Source organism: Sceloporus undulatus, chromosome 4, assembly GCF_019175285.1.
Source record: "Sceloporus undulatus isolate JIND9_A2432 ecotype Alabama chromosome 4, SceUnd_v1.1, whole genome shotgun sequence".
In the NCBI taxonomy this organism is placed as follows: domain Eukaryota; kingdom Metazoa; phylum Chordata; class Lepidosauria; order Squamata; family Phrynosomatidae; genus Sceloporus; species Sceloporus undulatus.
The window spans coordinates 12,831,609-12,851,243 of record NC_056525.1 but is presented as its reverse complement, the minus strand read 5'-3'; the positions used below and the strand labels follow the sequence as shown (position 1 = coordinate 12,851,243).

Genomic DNA, 19,635 nt, shown 5'->3' with positions numbered 1-19,635 from the left:
TGGTGGGATAAAGTCTTTAAGCTGACCGCTTATTCTTAGATCCACCACTCCCATGATGATCAGTTCTTTCATCTTGTTTGGCTTGTGCTTCAGGAATTATCAATGGGAAATGCATTAAATCAGTGCTACTCAGATTGGTGATTCATGAACCGGTGCTGGTTCCTGAGACATCTCCTGCCAGTCTTTGCTGAGCTTCTAGGAGTAAAGAAACAGTCAATGCGCATAAAAATGGTACCAGTCTCTGGCATCTTGTGGGGAAGAACTGCCAGTCTCCTGCATAAAATGGTTTAAGAAGCACTGCCCTGACACTCTATCTGGCAGAAAAATAGACAGATCCCATCATGTTTCCAAGAGGGACCCACAAAGAAACAGGAAGAAAACGTAATGCATTCTACTTTGAATGCTAGCCAGTTCTGATGTTTTTGATCTGATTAATAATAATAATAATAATAATAATAATAATTTTTATTTATACCCCGCCTTTCCATAAATATGATCAAGGCGGCTTACAAAAGATTAAAAACATCACAGTACAGAGTTAAAAACATCCCTACAAAGGAACAGGAATAAATACAATTACATATATCAGGGGCAGGAGATGGGAAGGTCGAATTACAATAGTCTGAGGTCATAAACAAAGGGGCAGAGAAAAAGAATAATTATCTAAGGTGGGAAAGCTAGCCGAAATAAATACGTTTTTAAATTCTTTTTAAAAGAAACTAACAATGCGGAAGAGCAGAGCTCTACAGGGAGCCTGTTCCAAAGGGAGGGGGCGACGATGGCAAAAGCCCTCTGTGAGGTCCTCATAAAATGTGACTTAGGGACCTCTAATAGTTTCGTTCCAGATGTTCTGAGTGTGCGGGGTGGATTGTATGGGGAGAGGTGGTCCTCCAAGTACCCTGAGCCCAAGCCATTTAGGGCTTTATAGGTCAATACCAACACGAATAGGCAGCCAGTGGAGGTCTTTCAAGATAGGTGTTATATGGTCCGACCTGGAGCTACCAGCAACCAATCTTGCTGCCATGTTCTGCACCAATTGAAGCTTCCGGGTTTGGTACAAGGGTTGCCCCATGTAGAGCGCATTGCAGAAATCCAATCGAGAGGTTACCAAAGCATGTACAACAGTTTCAAGGTCCCTACGGTCCAGGTAGGGACGCAGCTGGCGTATCAGCCGGAGCTGATGACAAGCACTCCTGACCGTTGCATCCACCTGAGATGTCAGCTGGAGCGACGAGTCAAGGAGTACTCTCAAGCTATGCACCAAGTCCTTCAAGGGGAGCATGACCCCGTTCAGGACCGGGTGACAGATCTCACCACCTGGAACCGGGGAACCTATCACCAGTACTTCCGTTTTCCCTGGATTCACACTGAGTTTGTTCTCCCTCATCCAGATTGATGCTGCAGGACCTCTTTTCCAGAACTACACTGTACAAACCCACTTAGAAACCCATTCACCCCCCCCTTTTCCCCCTAAAAGTATGAATTTAAAGAAAATCGGAGAAGGCAAATTATAGTCAAGGCAAGCATCCATCCATCCACAGTCTCTGTGTACCACCTTATTTTGACCATCATTGCAGAGTAGTAGGAATGTGAAGGAACCAGGCCACTTAATTACTGAGTTTAGCAATCTGATATGGTAAGTGTGGATTTTGGATCTCTTTCATGTGGTGATCAAAAGCCTTGCTCTCTAGACCTCCCTGTCTGTATAATACAAAATGTTCAGAGAATGCTTAGAAGTTTTGTGCTGTGTCCAGTAGGTGGCAGCTACAGACCAGAAGAAGGGAAAGTATTTAGGCTTTTCTACCAAGTTTTATTATTTATTTATTTATTTATTTATTTATTGCTAATAGCAGGTTTTGTAATGCTGTTATTAGACTAATACTTAATGTGGAATAGATGAGAATGGTTTGTACTTATTAACAGAAAGTATGAATAAGATAGTATGTAGAGAGATTTTGTAGCCCTCTTGAAACTAACTGAAAGAAAGAAGTTGGCAGCATGAGCTTTTTGGCCAAAAGCATCTGTGGAAGTAGACTGAAGTCTATGAAAGTTCATGTCTCAAAGGGGCTACAAAATCTCTCTAGTTCTACAGACTAACATGGCTATTATCTATGAATCAAATATTTAGAAATGGGGCAGGAGGAATCACCAGTTACAATCTGAGCCTCTCTTATTCAAAATGTTTGGGACCAGAAATGTTTTGGACTTTGGATTTTTTTTTTTTGGATTTTTGAATATTTTCATATACATAATGAGATATCTTGAAGATGAGACCCAAGTCTGAACACAAAATTCATTTATGCTTTGTATACATCTTATAAACATAGCCTGAAATTAATGTCATACATGATATCTTAAATAATTTTATGGATGAAACAAAGTCTGTGTACACTGAACAATCAGAAAGCAAACGTGTCACTATCTCAGCTACCTAAGTGCATACTCTTGGATTCTGGAGTATTTGGAATTTCGGACAAGGGAGACTCAACTTATACTGAGTGGACATAAGTACAGTGTGTTGGTTATTACCTTTAAAGCCCTATATGGCTTGGGCCTGAGTTACTTGCGGGAATGCCTCTCCCTGTATAATCTGCCCCGCACACTCAGAACATCCGGGAAGTATTTATTAGAACCTCAAACAACTAGATTAGTAACAACTTCCCAAAAAACTTTTACAGCTGCTGCTACAAAATTGTGGAATAGCCTCCTGGAGGAGATCTGTCTTATGACCTTGTTGGATGCTTTCAAGAGGGCAATTAAGACAGATCTCTTCCGGCAGTCATACTCACCTGGCCTTATATAAGAGATACTGCTCCACTCCTCTGACGATGATTGTTTTGTAATCTTATTACTGTTGCTATTAATGATAGAGTTGGTTTTCCAGCTAAATTTTTTTATTGTTATGTTTTATTAATTGTTTTGGATGTATTTTAGGCTGTGATCCCACTTTGATCCAACTGGGGGAGGCGGGAAACATAAATAAACAATTTATTATTATTATTATTATTATTATTATTATTATTATTAGCTTTAGGGTCAGCGCTTCCATTAGGAAAAAGAGAGGCAGGCAGTTGCTTCAGGTGGCCAATGTTGGGGCAGGAGATGCAGTGGCAGCCCCCAACCATTCCTCCTGACTGCTCCTCAGCCTCTCCTGAGCCCCTAAACCAACTCTGCTCAGAGCTAGTCTTAGACACTTTTTTGCCCAAGGCAGAAGAAACAAAATACATCCAAGCTAAGTTGCAAAGTCCGCAAAAGAGACCCAGTTATTTAGCAGCAGGAGGTTGAAAACCTTGTGGCTATATATGGCAGTAAAATATAGTAATAATAACTTCAAAGTAAATAAGAGAATTTGCTGCTCTTTTATAATATTCAAAGTTTGCTGCTTGAGATGCCCATCTCACTTTGCCTTATGGTAAGGCTGGCCCTGCTATACTGGTGGTTCCCATGTCAATGGGGAAGTGAATCCATACCAGGTTTTCATCTGGGCTTTAAAGGAGTTCTGCAACCCTGTTCCTAAATAGGATCTGCATCTCAGATAGCTCACTTAAAGGCTTCATTTAAAATCAGGAATGGATTCACAACGCCACTGATATCAGAGCCACGGCCAACCACTCATCTTTGGTGGAAGACTGTATCTTGTTATCAGGGTTCAACTGACATTGCAGACAGCTTCTGTATGAGGAACTGAGGGGAGGAGACATTTTGGACTTTGTTTCAAGCAGCAAAAAATGAGACACTAGAAAAATATGTGGCACAGATATTTCTGTCCTTTTATGCTGGAAGGAGGAAGGGCTCAAGAGAGGGGAACTTTCTTCCTTGTGGTGATGGTTGACCAAAAAAAGTGAATTCAACCCACTCCATCTTGAAAGACAGATAAGATGTAGGCATTGATCGCACTGGGACCTGGTTGAAGGACGGGACATAAACCGCCCTCTTATGGCTGCCAAGAATAATTGTTAATAGTTTGGCAACTTCTTCATTGGTGTTTTCCAGAGAACATCTGCTTCCTTGTCTATCATCTCATTTGCCTCTGTCCTCTCTCCTTACCAATTAAGTAATGTGTCATACGTTACCAGACATACATAAGAAATGGTGCTCAGATCATAGAATCTTTGAATTATCTAGTTGAGATTTCCAGGATTATGTGGTCCTGTGTATATGTGGAGGTGTTGGGGGTTGCAAAGGAAGCTTTCATAGGCCCCATCCCTGATCTAACCAAGCCCCTTGCCAGTGCAGAAAATCCACAGCCAAAGCATCCCACATAGAAGACCATCCAGGCTTTGCATAGAAGTCTCCAGCCAAATAGACTCCATCTTAGAAAGTAAAACAGGTCTTTATTTCTGGAAGCTCTTCCTAATGTTTAGTCCAACCTCCTTTCTTATCAATTGAATCTGTTGGTTCAAGTCCTACCCTCTGAAGCAGCAGAAACCAAGTTGTTCCATCATCTACATCAGGAATGGATAACTGTCAGAGGGCAAGCTGCCCCAACAAGAGACGATGGAAGGCTGCATCTCCTGGAAATTTCCCTCTCAAATACCCCCACAACATCTCCATAGGGAATGGGGAGCAATTCTGCCATGCTTTTCACCATCTCTGGATCATTGTAGGCCTAAGAGAGGCCATTGCAAGAGGAACATACCCTGCAACTGTTGTGATTTGTCAGGGCAGTCCCAATTAACCATGTGTTGTCCCACTTATCAACTGCATCTAAAATGTCACCATCTCTCTCTCCTTCCACTTTTCCCTTTCTTCTGCAGCTGACTTCATTTAGTACAAACTGAGTTCAAAGTGCAAAAATAGTTTGCACTCCACTCAGCAATGGGGGAATAGGAGAAGCAGCAGTGGAATATTGCCATTCCCAATAGGCTCATGCAAAAGCAAACTATTGCAGTCTCTCTTAGCTTGTATGTTCTTCCTAATTAATGATGTTTACCATCTCTACCATGCTCTAGTGTTGTTTGGCGACATGTATCCCAGCTTTCATTTGTGAAATGTTGCAGGGTATGCTTGCCAAGAAAACCCTGTGATAGGTTTTCCAAAAGTTGGAAATGATTTGAAGGCACACAACAACAACAATAAGCAGAAAGTGACTTGTTGGCTGTAGTTTCCTCAGCCTTGTTCTAAATCGTAACCATAAATACTTGATTGATACTCACAGTTTTGAGAATTGCACATGTAAGTGTTGTGCTGTGGATGTTCAAATGTATGGTTGGCTATGGTTCCCCAGTCCAGGGCTATAGATTGACAATCCTGAGTATACTATTAGAAAAGATCAGAATTTAGATACAGGCTTTGAACTAATTTCTGTACGAAAGGTATAGGTAGAGCACTCCTATTTTTCTTTCCAAAGCACCACTTTTTAAAGAGACAGATTTAAAACTATTTGGGAGATTCAATCAATGTAACATTTATATACAATTAGTGAAAGTACCCTGCACAACACAGGTTGAAATAACATTCAGTTTGAAACACCAAAGACTTCAAGCAAAATTACACAGCTGTTAGAGCTGAAAACATCACGCCTACCCTGTCTAAGTAAATGAGTAAAATCATGCATGATAACACCTCTAGTTACACTTCTGATCATGGTATGTCCCTATAGTTGTGTGTGGGAGGGGGTTGGCCACCCTTAAACTGAGGGGAGGATTAGGCTCACAGCAACAGAGGGGACAGCTCTATAACACTGTCTGTTGGAGTGCTCTCAACAGCTTCCAGTTATGGTCTCTTCCACACTACACAATAGCATTTTGATACCAACATTTACTTGCAAAGATTGCATCCCTGGAAATCCTGGGATTTGTAGTTTGATGAAGCATGAGAGCATCCTAACAGAGAATTTTAATTCATGAAACCACAAATCTCAGTATCAAAGTGTATTGTGAAAGAGATTATATCAAATGTAAACCTATCAGTTGATTAGAGAAGTTTGCCACCTAGTGACTTAATGTGGTACATCAGGCTTGAAACATACAGACAATTAAAGTTCATGGTCATGTTTAAGAAACCACATAGCCTCCTGGTGCCCACCCCTAGGATCCCCTTACAACGTATGTCAAACTTCAGAGCTCTGGTTTTGATGCTTCTGGAGCTATGGCTCTGACAGACACACAGACGTCAACTAGGTACTTGGCAGTATTACGCATTCTTTACATCATAGTATATCAAATCCCAGAGTATTATTTTAGCCCACAATGCATTTTTATTTATTGACCTCAAGGTAAGTGGACATGGGTGAGTTAGTTCAGGTGTTCTTGGGTAGTACTGATTTCTACCCCTTTAGTAGGTTTCACCAATTATATAATGTTCAAACAACTTTCCCATAATTATTTAAGAAGGCACTAAAGACAGATCTCTTCCGGTGGGCTTACCCACCCGATCTTCTATGAAGAAACTAAAGAAAATCCTACTTTTGGCTGTAATACTGCATGTTAGATGATGTTTTTATTGTCCTGAATTGTACTTTTAAATGATGCTATTTTATTGTAATTTGGATGTTATTGTGGTTTTATGCTTATTATTTGCACACAGAGGGGTAACCGTATTAGATCACGATCCTAAATGACAAAAGGGCTAAAGGGATAGCTAAACTATCCTTAGTCCAGATGATGTTGCACTGAATCCAAACCTTTTCCAGCCTGGAGAAGTTAGAAATTATGTAGGACCACTCTTTTCTTGGTCTAATTTTATGCTGCCCTTGTGGCTGTGATTCTATGCTGGAGGAAGTTTGAAATCTAGTGTAACAGCAACTTCCTTGCCCCATCCCTTCTTCTGTTGCTTTTTTATTTTATTTAACTCTTCTGCATGCAGAGCTAAGCCAGCAGAGCAGTTATGCCTGCAAATTGCTCTGTTTTCAGGTCACTGAGATTTGTGCATAACCCCAGACACATATTTGATTCAGGACTGCACTGTTAATCTCTAGTCCGCTTCTTCAGATGCATGAAGTTATATCAGATAATTATTATACAGTAACTGGCAGTATTCTCTGCATGCATTTCATTTTCCTCTTGCCTCACTATATGGAATTACCCCCCTCTCTCAGCCACCATATGCCCTGTATATATAAATTTAGAATTCTGCATAACACTTTAGGCTTCTGAAGTTCAGGTCTCTTTATCCACCTAGTCTAGTATTATTTACTTCGATTAGCTGCAGTTTCCCAGGTCCTCAGGCAGAAAAGAGTCTTTGCCATGATCACCTGCAACATGGTACTTTTTGGATAGACAGATGACAGGGATTGAACCTGGGGCTTTCTGCATTCAATAGGTGTGCTTGGTCATTTAATGCAACAATTAAAAGAACATACAATGCACCAGGATGGGCCCTAGCCAGCTAGCATTCTGTTGGCTCAGCGGTCAACCAGACACCTTTGGGAAGACCATAGGGAAAATATGAACACAAAAGAACACTCCAACTCATGTTTCCCAGTAACTGGTTCTCAGTACTCTAAAGCCTCCATCATCAGTAATAACCCTAATGACTGGAAGCCATTGAGAGCATTATCTTCCACTTAGATCATGATGAGGTTCTGTGCCCCTAGCTCTTCGTATCAATTTGTATGTTCACAATAAATTGTTCTGCCAAAATTGCTATTAAAATGCCAGTGAACTGGCAGGATCTGTAACTGAGCAAGAAGAATGAGAATGGTAGAGTGGAGGAAGCCACTGAACCATTCAAGTCTCATTGCCCATATTTTGAGAGAACTTGAGAATTTCTTAAAGCTCTTCAGAGCACCAGTGAGTTACTAGTCCACATGAATTCATTCATGAGCCAGGGTTTAAAACAATGCTGCTGGGTAATTCTGTGAGACAGAGAAGGTTGTTTATCTGTGTTACTATGCGTGAGAAAATCTGGAGTCATTTTGTCACTAAGCCAGAAATATCTGACAACAGCTTCAGGTGTAGAGGTCAGATACAAGCTATGTTTCTTCATTATCATTGTGTTGGAAAACAGGGCTGTGGTTTGGCATTTCCTTTGTGGCTTTGTGTACACCAGCTGGGACCTCAGTTGCTTTGCCATTTTGTCTCCTTCCCACTGACTTCTTGTGAGCTGTGAAGGGAAAAATAAACACAGGCATTAGCATTCTGGGATAATAGTGCCATGGCACTCCATTCTTGGAACCTCAGATACTTACTGGCATACAGTTGGGCAGCTATGAATATGTAAACTAGAATTATGCCTTTGCAACTCTTTGATATATGTGTTTATGATCATAGCACTATTGCCATGATCACTAATGGCCCCACAAAACTATTAACTATAGAGTGTTCCATCCAGTAATTGGTCCTCAGCTTGCTTCACTTGCTGCAAGGTGAATGCAAGAGTAGTTTGCACTAAGTAAACTTAACAAGGAGTAGAGGAGCAGAGTCTTGCCCTTCCTGTAGGCTCAGGCAAAACCAAGCTGCTGCAGCCTTTCCTACCTTGTGTGTTCTTCTTCATTAATAATTTTAGCCATCTTGACCACACTCTGATGTTGCTATTTGTTAATGTTAGACAAAAGTTGGGTATGGGAAGATACAACAGAAACATCTAAAGTTATACACAAGAAAGTAGGTAGGAAGAAACTTTTCACACGTGTAATACTAAAACCTGAGGTCATCCACAGAAGCAGTAGGGTAGGAGATTCAAGACAGATAAAAAGAACTGCCTCACACATTGCATCATTAAATTGTGGAACTCACAGCCACAATATATTTGTATGGCTCCAGGGTAACCAGATCCTAATTGCAAAGGAGGACAAGGCACAGCAAAATGTGATGACATTCAGGAAAAATGTAGGATATTACCAAATAATAGCTAAAACATTAATATAAATGTAAAGTCATGCTTCTTAGTCATGCCCAAAATGGAGAACATTTTGAAATTCCTCCGGGACAAAAGGTTGAAATATAGGACATGTTCTGGAAAAGGTGGACTCTGGTCACCCTGGATGGCTCTCAATCAAGTTGGATGGCTTTAAAGGGGGATTGTGTCCTGTGATGAAGTCACTGGGCAGACTTGGGTTCCTGACAGTCAATCCTGGTTCTGGATGACAGTGAAGGCAGAATGAGAGACTGGGAAGTCAGTTGAGTTGAGTTAAGTCCAGTGGAGGTCTGTTCAGGGGAGTTCAGTGCAGTTAAGCTGAGTGCAGTGGAGAGTGTCAGTTGAGGGGGAAGGTTAAGAGAGTTTAAAAGAGTTGAAAGGAGGTGAAGGGAATGGAGTTGAGAGAAGGATACTCGTACATTTAACCCACCTGTATCCTAATGGGATGCAGCCAGGATGTGGGATGAAGGCGGGAATTATTGCCACCAATTCCGCTGGGCAAGTACAGCCCGGTTGCACCCTGGCTCCCAGGCGCACTTTGGAAGCAGCTTTTCAAAGCCAGGAGCTTTCTGACATTGAACAGCAGCTTCTGAGGTGTGCCTGGGAACTGGGGTGCACTCGGCTGGCAGAACTGGCAGTGAATTGTGTGCAATAATTCCCTCCTACATCCTGTGTTCTGGCTGCATCCCATTAAAAACAAGCTTCATTTATATACTGCTTCTTACTGCCTAAGCAGGGTCTAAGCAGTTTACAACTGTAAGCTAATTTGCCCCCAACAATCTGGGTACTCATTTTAGCCACCTCGGAAGGATGCAAGCCTGAGTCAAGCTTGAGTCCTTTTGCTGGTCTTGAACTCGCAACCTTGTGGGTTTGAATGAGTGGCTGCAGTACAGGCATTTAACCACTGCGCCACCAGGGCAGGGTACAGTTGGGTTAAATTATAGAATCCTAGAGTTGGAAGAGACCACAAGGACCATCCAGTCCAACCCCTTCTGACATGCAGGAACTTACAATCAAAGCTTCCCCAACAGATGGCCATCTAGCCTTTGTTTAAAGACTTCCAAAGAAGGAGATTCCACTACTATCTGAGGGTGTGTTCTACTGCTCTTACTGTCAGGGAGTTCCTCCTAATGTTGAGCTGGAATCTCTTTTCCTAGAGTTTGCACCCATTGTTCTGTGTTCTAGTCTCTGGGGTAGCAGAAAACAAGCTTGTTCCATCTTGAATGTGGTACCCCTTCAAATACTTAAACAGCGCTATTGTATCACCTTTTAACTGTCTCTTCTCCAGGCTAAACATACCCAGCTCCCTAAATCTGTGTGATAAGCTCCTGAGTGGGAGAGAAAGAGTATTGGAGATTGTAAAGAGGAAACTGTGAAAGGCTTGCAACTGTAATATTTCTGTAACATACTAACTGGGAACTGTTCTACCTAAGTTACATTCTTGCTACATATTGTTCAATAAAGTCAATGCTTATTTGTTACAGCAGAAGCCTCTGCCTATGTGAATTCTAAACCATATAGGTACATAAAAACATACTACAGAAAATATTAAATTTATAAGAGGAAGACACTTGGGACCCTAGCTCTTATACATTTAGTGAAAGTATATAAGGGGTGGATGCTGGGCAGGTGTCATTGACAAGGGGCCTCCTAATAAGGAAGAGGTAAAAGGTAACTGAAGGCATAGACAGAAGGTTGAACGTCATGTGTACATTCATGGATGATGGGCCCATCAATAGCTAGGAGTGAAGAAGGCTATATGATACCTCAGGTATCAAAGGCAGTATGACTATATATCATGATGGTTTGTATCAGTGGGGGACTAAGTAGATTGCTCAGGCCTTCTCTGAGTAATCAACTAAATCCCCCACTGATACAGACCATCATACAGAATACCCAAGACACCCGTCTCTCTCTGTCTCTGACTGTTTTTAACAATTTAAATGGCATTTTATTTGTTTTATGTTGTTATGTAAGAATCAATATGATGTTGTTTTAGGAGGGAGGGAATAATGGGATTTAATTTTATATTGTATGTATTTTATCACTGTTGTAAGCTGCCTTGATCCTGTTAGAGAGACAGGATATTATTATTATTGTTGTTGTTGTTGGGAAATGTGACATAGAGAGTGTAGCTGTAACCATGTCTCAGCTTGTAGACTTTCCATAGGCACTTGATTGACCATAGTTCGAACAGAATGCTGGATTAGATAGACTTCTAGTCTGATTTAGCATGACTGTTCTTATCAGGAGTCAAAAAAGTCCCCAACAGTAACTTTTCCAAGCTCTGTTGACATGAACAGAAGCTGGTTAAAGAAGCCATCCTCTTAAGCATTAGCAACAGTATTTTCCATCACACACGTATTGCAGTTGGTCAACATGGCCTCTCGTTTATTTTTTTGGCTACACAAATAGAGCCAGGCATAGTGCTTTGGAGACAGAGAAGTGTTTAAACTGTTAACAAGCAAGGGTGCTTTTAATGCCCAACCTTATCAATTTCCTGCTTAGTCACACCTGTAGGAAATACCAGTACAACTCATTCCATTGTTAGGAGATTGCCACCTCTACAGGGCCTGACTTAAAAAATAAACACTGCGTGTGTGAAAATGCTTTCCCTGCAAGTCAATAGCACTAGCAGAGAGTATTTGGACTGTTCTGTCAGTCAACATTTCTTAGGCAAGGCTAAGCAAACATGGAGTTGTGTATCTACTACACCTACTCACCTTAAGTGTTGTGAAGTCCCTCCTCTTCCCAAATGGTTGGCTCTGGCTAACCATTTGCAGAATGCCCAACCTGACCTAAGGTGCAGGTACGTGCCTTATCGTGTCCAAACTATATCACTCTGGACAAACATTTACGCAGTGGAATTGAGTTCGCAGGAGCGAGTATGTCTGAATCGTGCAAGGTAAAATAGACCTAATCCCACTCATTGTTTCTTTTTTAAATGAACCAACTCCTTGTCAATTTGTCAAAGTTTGGCAGACAGGAAGAAAGGTTAATAAAATCCCATAAGAGCTTTTTAAAAAGTATCAAAAAAGCTAAGCAGAAAATATTTGGAAAGCAATTTTTACTAATCAAGTTGATGGCCAGCGAAGATCATCTGCATTCACCGATATTAATAGTTGGGGCCCCCGTCACCAGGCAAATAGGTACTAGAATTTTTATCAGCATCATGTCGAATGTTAACAGCTGTCCAGTGGCATAAGATAGTTTATTTTGTGTTTGATAGGCCTTACTAGACAATTTATGATCTAGCCTGGCCATACAAGGATATACTTGCAGCTAGGAACAGATCTGAGAAGTTAACTTCCCATTTAGCGAATGGCTTATACAGGCTGAGTCTCTCTTATCCAAAATGCTTGGGACCAGACATATTTTGGAATACAGTACCTGTATTTGCATATATGTACATAATGAGTTGTCTTGCAGATGGGACTGAAGCCTAAACACAACATTCATTTAAGTTTTATATATGCCTGGAAGAAATTTTATAGATAATCTTTTAAATATTTTTTTTTGCATGAAACAAAGTTGTGTGTGTTGAGCCATCAAAGAGCAAAGGTGTTAATACCCATATAAATGTTTGGGTTTTGGAATATTTCAGATTTTGGAATTCTGGATAGAAGAGGCTCAAACCTGTACTATTCTAATATATATTAGGACAAAAGAAGGGTCACACCTGTGCAGTTCAATTTCCTTTGTTTGATTCTTCCCAACAGAACTACAGAATAACATCATCATCAAGTGGTCTTGCCCTCGGGGAAGGAGTGTGCTCTGGCCCAGGGGACTCATTAACTAGCCAGAGGAGTTTGCAGGATTAACTCTGGGATACTCAATCTAGTATTTACTAAACTTCAATTCCAACACTCGCAGTAAGACAATGATTTCCTCTAATGATAGAATTCAATGATATAGTTGTGTTAGTCTGTAGAATTGGTATGTAGAGAAATCCTGTAACATCTTTGAGATTAACTAAAGAAAGAAATTGGTAGCATGAGCTTTTGTCTACTTCCTCAGATGCATTTGGTGGAGTGGTAAACCAGGGACAGACATATATGCCCTTGGTGTCTTGCTCAGCTCAGATATCTGTCAATGGAACAATCTGTAGGCAGAATTGCATCTGATAAAGCAGAGTAGAGATTCACAGTACAGTCCTAACTCAAAGATGTGTTAAGAGATTATTGTTAAGGATTATGGGATTATGCATAAACCAGCATGGTAAAGTGGTCTGAGCACTGGACTACAACTCTGGAGAGCAGGATTTGAGTCCCTGCTTGACCTTGGAGATCCACTGGGTGACCTAGGAAAAGTCACATTCCCTCAGCCAGATGACCTTTTAGTTTGGGCACTCAGCCCCTAAAAGGTTTGCCATCATTGTACTAGGGCCTGGAATTCAATCCATAAGTACTGGGGGAGCAACATCTTTAAAAACAAAACAAAATTGCAACCTTCCATTGGGTTTTATTAGGATTTACAGGCATCCAGGCTCAGTAAGCAGTCACAGTACTTCCTAATTCATTTCAAATATTTTCTGGTTACAAAAGTCTGCTCTTCTGAACTTTGAGCTTATACCTTTTGTCCATGATTCTGGTCCCCTTTTCCTCTTCCTTTGTGACCTCTGGTTGTCTTCAGTTATGCAGCAGTGTTCTTCTTTAATGGAAGCTCCTTGGAGGCTTTCATCTTCACAAACACCTGTCATCTATGCAAATTAGGGAAAGTTCATTCAGACAGGATTCTGAAAATAGGCAAGATAAGTGCCCTGTAATGTTTGCATACATCCCAACCTCAGTAAAATCAGTGCTCACCTTCTACACTCAAATCAGCTTTTATTAGACAAATCACATCTGCTCAGAAAATGTTATTTTCATCTTTCTGTATTCTCCATGCAAAAAGAAGAGGTACTTTCAGGCTGTCATGAGCCAGTTGTAGCATCAGCGTTGCTGATGGGCCATATACAGCTCCTGGACTCCACTTCTGTGGTTCCTGAAGTCCACACCCATCCTTCAAAACCCTTAAATGCCTCCCACTTTTTAATTTTTAAAAATGGTGAGATACATGGGCTAACAACCCCCCCCCTCAAAAAAAAACCCCAAGCAGAAAGCCCTCCAAATTTGTGAAAATGAGCAAAATAACCATGGCCAAAGTATCCCAAAACCCCGTATGATCTCCAAAATACAGGGTATCCCAAAACCCTATGTGATCACTAAAATACTACTACTTCCCTCTTAAGTTTGTTTTTGTTTTTGTTTATTTATTTATTTATTTATTTATATACCGCTATTCCAAAGATCATAGCGGTGAACAGCAAGTAAGCTAATTAGCAAGTATGCTAATTTGCCCCCAACAGTCTGGGTACTCATTTTAGCGACCTCGGAAGGATGCAAGCCTGAGTCGAGCTTGGGCCTTTTTGCTGGTCTTGAACTCACAACCTTGTGGTTTTGAGTGAATGGCTGCAGTACAGGCATTTAACCACTGCGCCACCAGGGCTCTCAAATTTCTCTCAAAACGATAGTGGGAAGTGATGCAACATCACATCCTGTTTCCATTTGGGGAGAAATTTCAGAGAAAAGCAGAATTATATACCCCTTGTCTTGGAGGTAAATGGCCTACACTGGGTCAGCAGGAATTGGCATGTTTGGATAAAGGGCAGAATATAAACATTTTAATAAACAAAACAAACAAATTTCACATTTTGTATGTCATTACTATTATCTTTGAAATTCACTACTTATACACTGAACATCAAAACCAATAGGCAAACAATGATATTGTCAAGAAATATAAAAACACATGCAACATAGGCCCACTTCTAGACCCCTGATGATCTGTATTTGGTTTCCCCTTGTTTTGGCACTGGAAGGAATTATTCAGAAAAGGAAACAGACCTCACTTTCTGATATGTCGGACTCTGATTCCTCCTTCACTGACTCATAGTCTCCATCAACTAAAGAAAACAAAGGCAGACAATACATAAGATGAATGCAGAACATTAGCTTGCACCACAATTGTCCCTGAGAATTCAGGAGCTAGTCCACTGTGCAAAAAACAAAGCCAGACCCACTGGACCCATGCAGTGGTTCCTAACCTTTGGTTCTCCAGATGTTTTGGGCTTCAGCTCCCATAATTCATGACTGTTGGCAAAATTTGGGAGCTGAAATCCCAAACAAATGGAGGACCAGTGTTGGGGACCACTGCATTAGAGGATCCACAGGATCTTGAACGGCTTTGAGCAGAATGTCTCTAACATCAACCTCACATGATGGTTTTGATTCTGTGGCAAATTATATGCTCTCATATATCAGTTGCTGGGGAACAAGATAAAGAGGGTGAAGTTCCTCTTGTGTTCTGCTGAGGAGCTTTCCATAGACTACTTTCCATTGACCACTGTATGAACAGAATGCTGGACCAGCCCTTTGGTCTGATCTTTTCTGTCAACTTGCAGTCAGGGTCAACTTCCTTGTTTAAATCAGTCAGTTGAAGAATCTGGAAAAGGTACTTTTAAAGACTTCATTGTTGTTGTTAGCTGCCCTCCTGTTGATCTCAACTCATGGAAACCCTGTGCGTGAAACATTTCCAAGCCCCCAGTTTTCCACTGCTCTGCTTAGTTCTTGTAGATTCAAGGCCAATGACTTCCCTAACTGATGGCCCATCTGGCCTGCGGTCCTCCTCTCCTTCTGCCTTTCTTAGCATTATTGTCTTTTCTAATGAGTTGTGCCTTCTGATGATGTGACCAAAGTACAGCAGCCTCAATTTGATTGTGGTGGCTTCCAGAGAGAGTTCAGCCTTGATCTGTTCAAGGACCCATTTGTTTGTCTTTTTGACTGTCCAAGGTATCCTCAGCACTCTTCTCCAGCACCAGTGCTGGGATCTTGGGTTACAACTCTCAGAATCATCCAGTCAGAATGGCCACTGACTTGGTTGGCTAGAGGATTCTGGGAGTCACAGTCCTAACTAAGTCCTGGTCTATTGATGATAACTTTGATCACGGTGTGAATTTAGCTGTTACCAAGGTCAAAAACACACTCCAGAAATAATCTAGTTTGAGACTGCTTTAACTGCCCTGGCTCAATATTAGGGGATTCTGGGAACTGTAGTTGTGTGAGACATTTAGCCTTCTCTGGCAGAGAGTTCTGGTGCCATAATAAACTACAATTCCCAGGATTCCCTAGCATTGAGCCAGGGCAATTAAAAGCAGTCTCAAACTGGATTATTTCTGAAGTCTGCTTTGAACCTAAATGTTTTTGGAACAACTTTCCAATTATTTTCTTTGGTTATGGACTGAAGGTAGAGGCATCTGTCCTGGAGTTTTCATGGCACCAGGTATCCCAAATAAAAAAAATCTGATGAGAATGTATTGGGGAGCACTACTGGCATTGGGTCTAGTTACAGTGCTAAGCAAAATGACAGAACAGTTTCTTTCTTGTCATTGAGAAGGGCTATAGCTGTATGAATACAGTCTGTATGTGAACCAACTAGGCATGGGGATCAGAAAAGTTAGTGCACTCACATGTTCAGTGGGCTTTGGTGTTAAGTGCAGATAGGCCCAAATGTTAGATCATGACAGTGATATTAAACTGAGTGAGGTGTGTGAGAGTGAGAGAGAAATATCTACTGGTAATGTGCTGTCCCCTAGCTTAGGTGAGAGTGATAGTGGTAGGCTGAGATTGATATTGATGATTAAAAAAATGGGAAAAATCATAGTAATTTTCATTATCTCTGGCCAAGATAGAAAGCAGGCGCAAAGCTGAAGATAATTCTTATCCAATGGCCAGCTAAGGCTATACCTTTAGCATCTGTTTAGAAGAGCTGTCGCCCAAATTGCGCTTTCCTCCCAAGACTGGGACCCAAAGGGTTTTCTCATTTATGCATTTCCTCGTTTATTCTTTTTATATTTAGCATACGGTACTTTGTTATGTGATTGGTCATTGCAAAGGAACCCTGGGTTTAAGTGTGGTGGCTGCAGCACATCTCTGAGTAAATCCCATTTGTTGTATGAAAAACAGGTTTATCCTAAACTTATTCCATGTAAATATCTAGTTTCAGCTTGAAAGGAGAGTTGGCAAGAGGGATGACATAGATCCTGGCACTTTTCAGCATTAGGGAGGGACCTTTCCAGCCTGAGGCAAAGGCTGAGACCAGTTTATCCAGCAAAGAAGTTCCAGGAAGGAATTCTTTGAATAGGACTTGGAACTAAGTGCTGCATATTACAGAAACCAGCATGGACAAGAAAGTTGCCATGAATGCAATTATAATATAGACTCAGGAACTGGAATAGGGTCTGTGTATACCTGGATCTGGTCTACATAAGAGGCCTTCCATTTTTTACGTGTGGAGCCATCTGGAAGTCAGAAAGTGCCTAATGGACCAAAGTGCACCAGGAAATTCAAGGCTATTTTCTGAGCTTTGTCAATATTACAAGGAAACAGCTACATAAAATCTTCATGTTCCCCCTCCACACACACCCAGAGAGTAACCAGTGGAAAGATACTTCTGGCTTGATTAAATCTCCTCATATGCAAATCAAAATACGAACAGTACCTTTTTAAAAATGCATCTCCCAGCAATGCAAAATCTTAATTCTTTGATCTAGACTAGGTGTTCCCAAAATGTTCTAATGTATACAATTATCAACTCAGCAATACTAGCTCTCCTTTCCAGCTTAGCCAGTAAAACTAGTATAATGAAGTGACTTTTCTATTTATAGAGGAAACATATTTTTCTCCATATGTGTAAAAAGCCATTTTGCTAAAGAGCTCAAAACAAAAAGTGTGTAGGAGAAAGGTTTCTAGTTCTTATAAGAAAAACAGGAATTTAAAGTAAAGAAGTTAGAAAAGTATTTGGTTTCTAGCTGGATCATTCACACTGTACAACTCTGTATTAAACATATTTAGCTGAGTAATACAGCATATGCTTCTGATGCAGAAAGTCTCAAGTTAAATCTGTGGCACCTTTAGTGATAACTTGAGATGCTTCAGAACTATGGCCAGTCAAAGTAGATAGCACTGGTCTAGATGGGCAAATAATCTATGGCTCACTGTAGATGTATATGACAAGATACTACATTAGGATTGTGTAGTGGCGTTCTATACTGATGGTACTAGGCAATGCTTATGTTGAATGGCAATGCTGTGCAATTGAATAAAGTCACAAAGGCTGCAGTCCTGCTTAGCTCAGTGTAGCCTAGTAGTTCCACATGCAGAACTATGCTATGCTGAGCCATTGACCAACCCCTATCATATTGCTGCTGAAGCCCCTACCCTTGGCCCAGGGGTAGGCAACCTTTTTGAGCTGGGGGCCGGGTTGCTGTCCCTCAAGACAACTTGGGGGCTGAAGCTGGGGGGGTGGAGCTTCCACCCTCCAGAGGCGGAGCCACATGCCAGGAGCAGAGCTTCCACTGAAGCCCCGCGGGGAGGAGGAGGCGTGTGCCCGCCCTCTCCTCCTCTGTCCCTTCCATCGGCCGAACGGGTTCCAAGGGGCCCTTTCAGCACAAGGGGAGGGAGGCCGAAGGGAAGGGCTTGGGCACCCGTCCCAGGCCCTTCCCTTTCGCTCTTCGTTTCGGCTGAAAGGGCTCCAAGGGTCGTGGAGGAGCCCAGGAGGTGGCAGGCCGCTTCCACGGGCCCCTTCGCGGCCCATGCGGCCCCAGGCCTCCCTCTGGAGAGAGGGGCCTGGGGCCGCAAGGGCCGTGGGGGGAGCCCGCGGAGGCGGCAGGCCACTTCCACAGGCTCCTTCTCGGTCCATGCGGCCCCAGGCCTCCCTCCAAAGAGAGAGAGGCCTGGGGGCTTATGGGCCGAGAAGGAGCCCGTGGAAATCCTCCTCCTCCTCCTCCTCCCGGGTGGTGCGCTCAAGAGGAGCCCATCCCCTTTGGCCAGCTGGCCAATGGCTGGCTGGCCAAAGGGGACGAGCTCCTCCGTCCTAGCCCTGCGCGCTGCCCAGGAGGGAGGAGGAGGAGGAGGAGGAGGAGAGGCCTGGCGGCGGTGGCAGTGCCAGGACGGGCTGGGGCCGTCCTGCCGCCTCCATGGGCCGCATACGGCCCGCGGGTGGAGGGTTGCCGACCCCTGCTTGGCCATTTGTGCCTGGAGGAGAACAGAGTGATGATGGTCACTTGCAGAATCAACTGGCTATGTCCTCATAGCCACATGCAACGTGATTGCTGAGGTCCTCAGGATCTTTCAAAGGTCTCAGAGGCTGAATTAATAATTTCACACCTGGCCATGGAGATATATCCAGATGCTTCTGTGATCCCTTCCATCTATACTTCTCCAGGAATGAATGATTCTGGGTGCAGGGCCTTCAGCAGCAATATGACAGGTATGGGGGTACTTTCATTACTGTGAAGATGTGAATACCAACCTCTGCAGTGATCAAAAACAAACATACTGTATGCAAGTGTAGAGTTAACTTATGGACACATATGTTGCTAACAGGATGCCAGCTCAAGTGTGCAATTGAACGTATGATTAATTGTGCATGAACATTCATGCTTGAATTCACAAAGAACTTCAACAAAGAGCTGAATGCAGATGTTTAGCACCAGAAAGAAATATCCAAATGCTTTGGGAAATTACACATGACTGAGAGTTTGACAGGATTCCAACCTATGGCCACAGGCTAATGTTGAAATTTATAGTTTTCCACCTGAATGGCTTGTACTAGAGATAGGCAAAGTGGCTCTGGGGCCACAGGAGACCTTCCCCGGGACTTTTTGAGTCTGCCAGACCTCCCCAAAGCCCCCAATCAAATTTCTTGTTCTTCTCAAAACCTCTGATTTTCTACTTTACTGCAGTCCTGTTACCCATTCTCCAGCTCCCTCACCAAACTCAAGAAACATCAGGAAGG

At 42.2% G+C, this 19,635-nt stretch overlaps 1 protein-coding gene across 1 annotated transcript in view; it reads right to left on the bottom strand.

Moving 5' to 3' along the window:
• Positions 1-7,915: 7,915 nt before the first annotated feature.
• RBBP8NL (RBBP8 N-terminal like) overlaps positions 7,916-19,635 on the bottom strand; it is a 36,047-nt gene continuing 24,327 nt past the window's right edge. Inside the window, exons 11-13 of the mRNA XM_042461430.1 lie at positions 14,685-14,743; positions 13,372-13,498; positions 7,916-8,046 (exon numbers count right to left, since the gene is read on the bottom strand). Of these exons, the coding sequence (XP_042317364.1) occupies positions 7,916-8,046; positions 13,372-13,498; positions 14,685-14,743 (317 nt within the window). The remainder of the gene's footprint in view (positions 8,047-13,371; positions 13,499-14,684; positions 14,744-19,635) is intronic.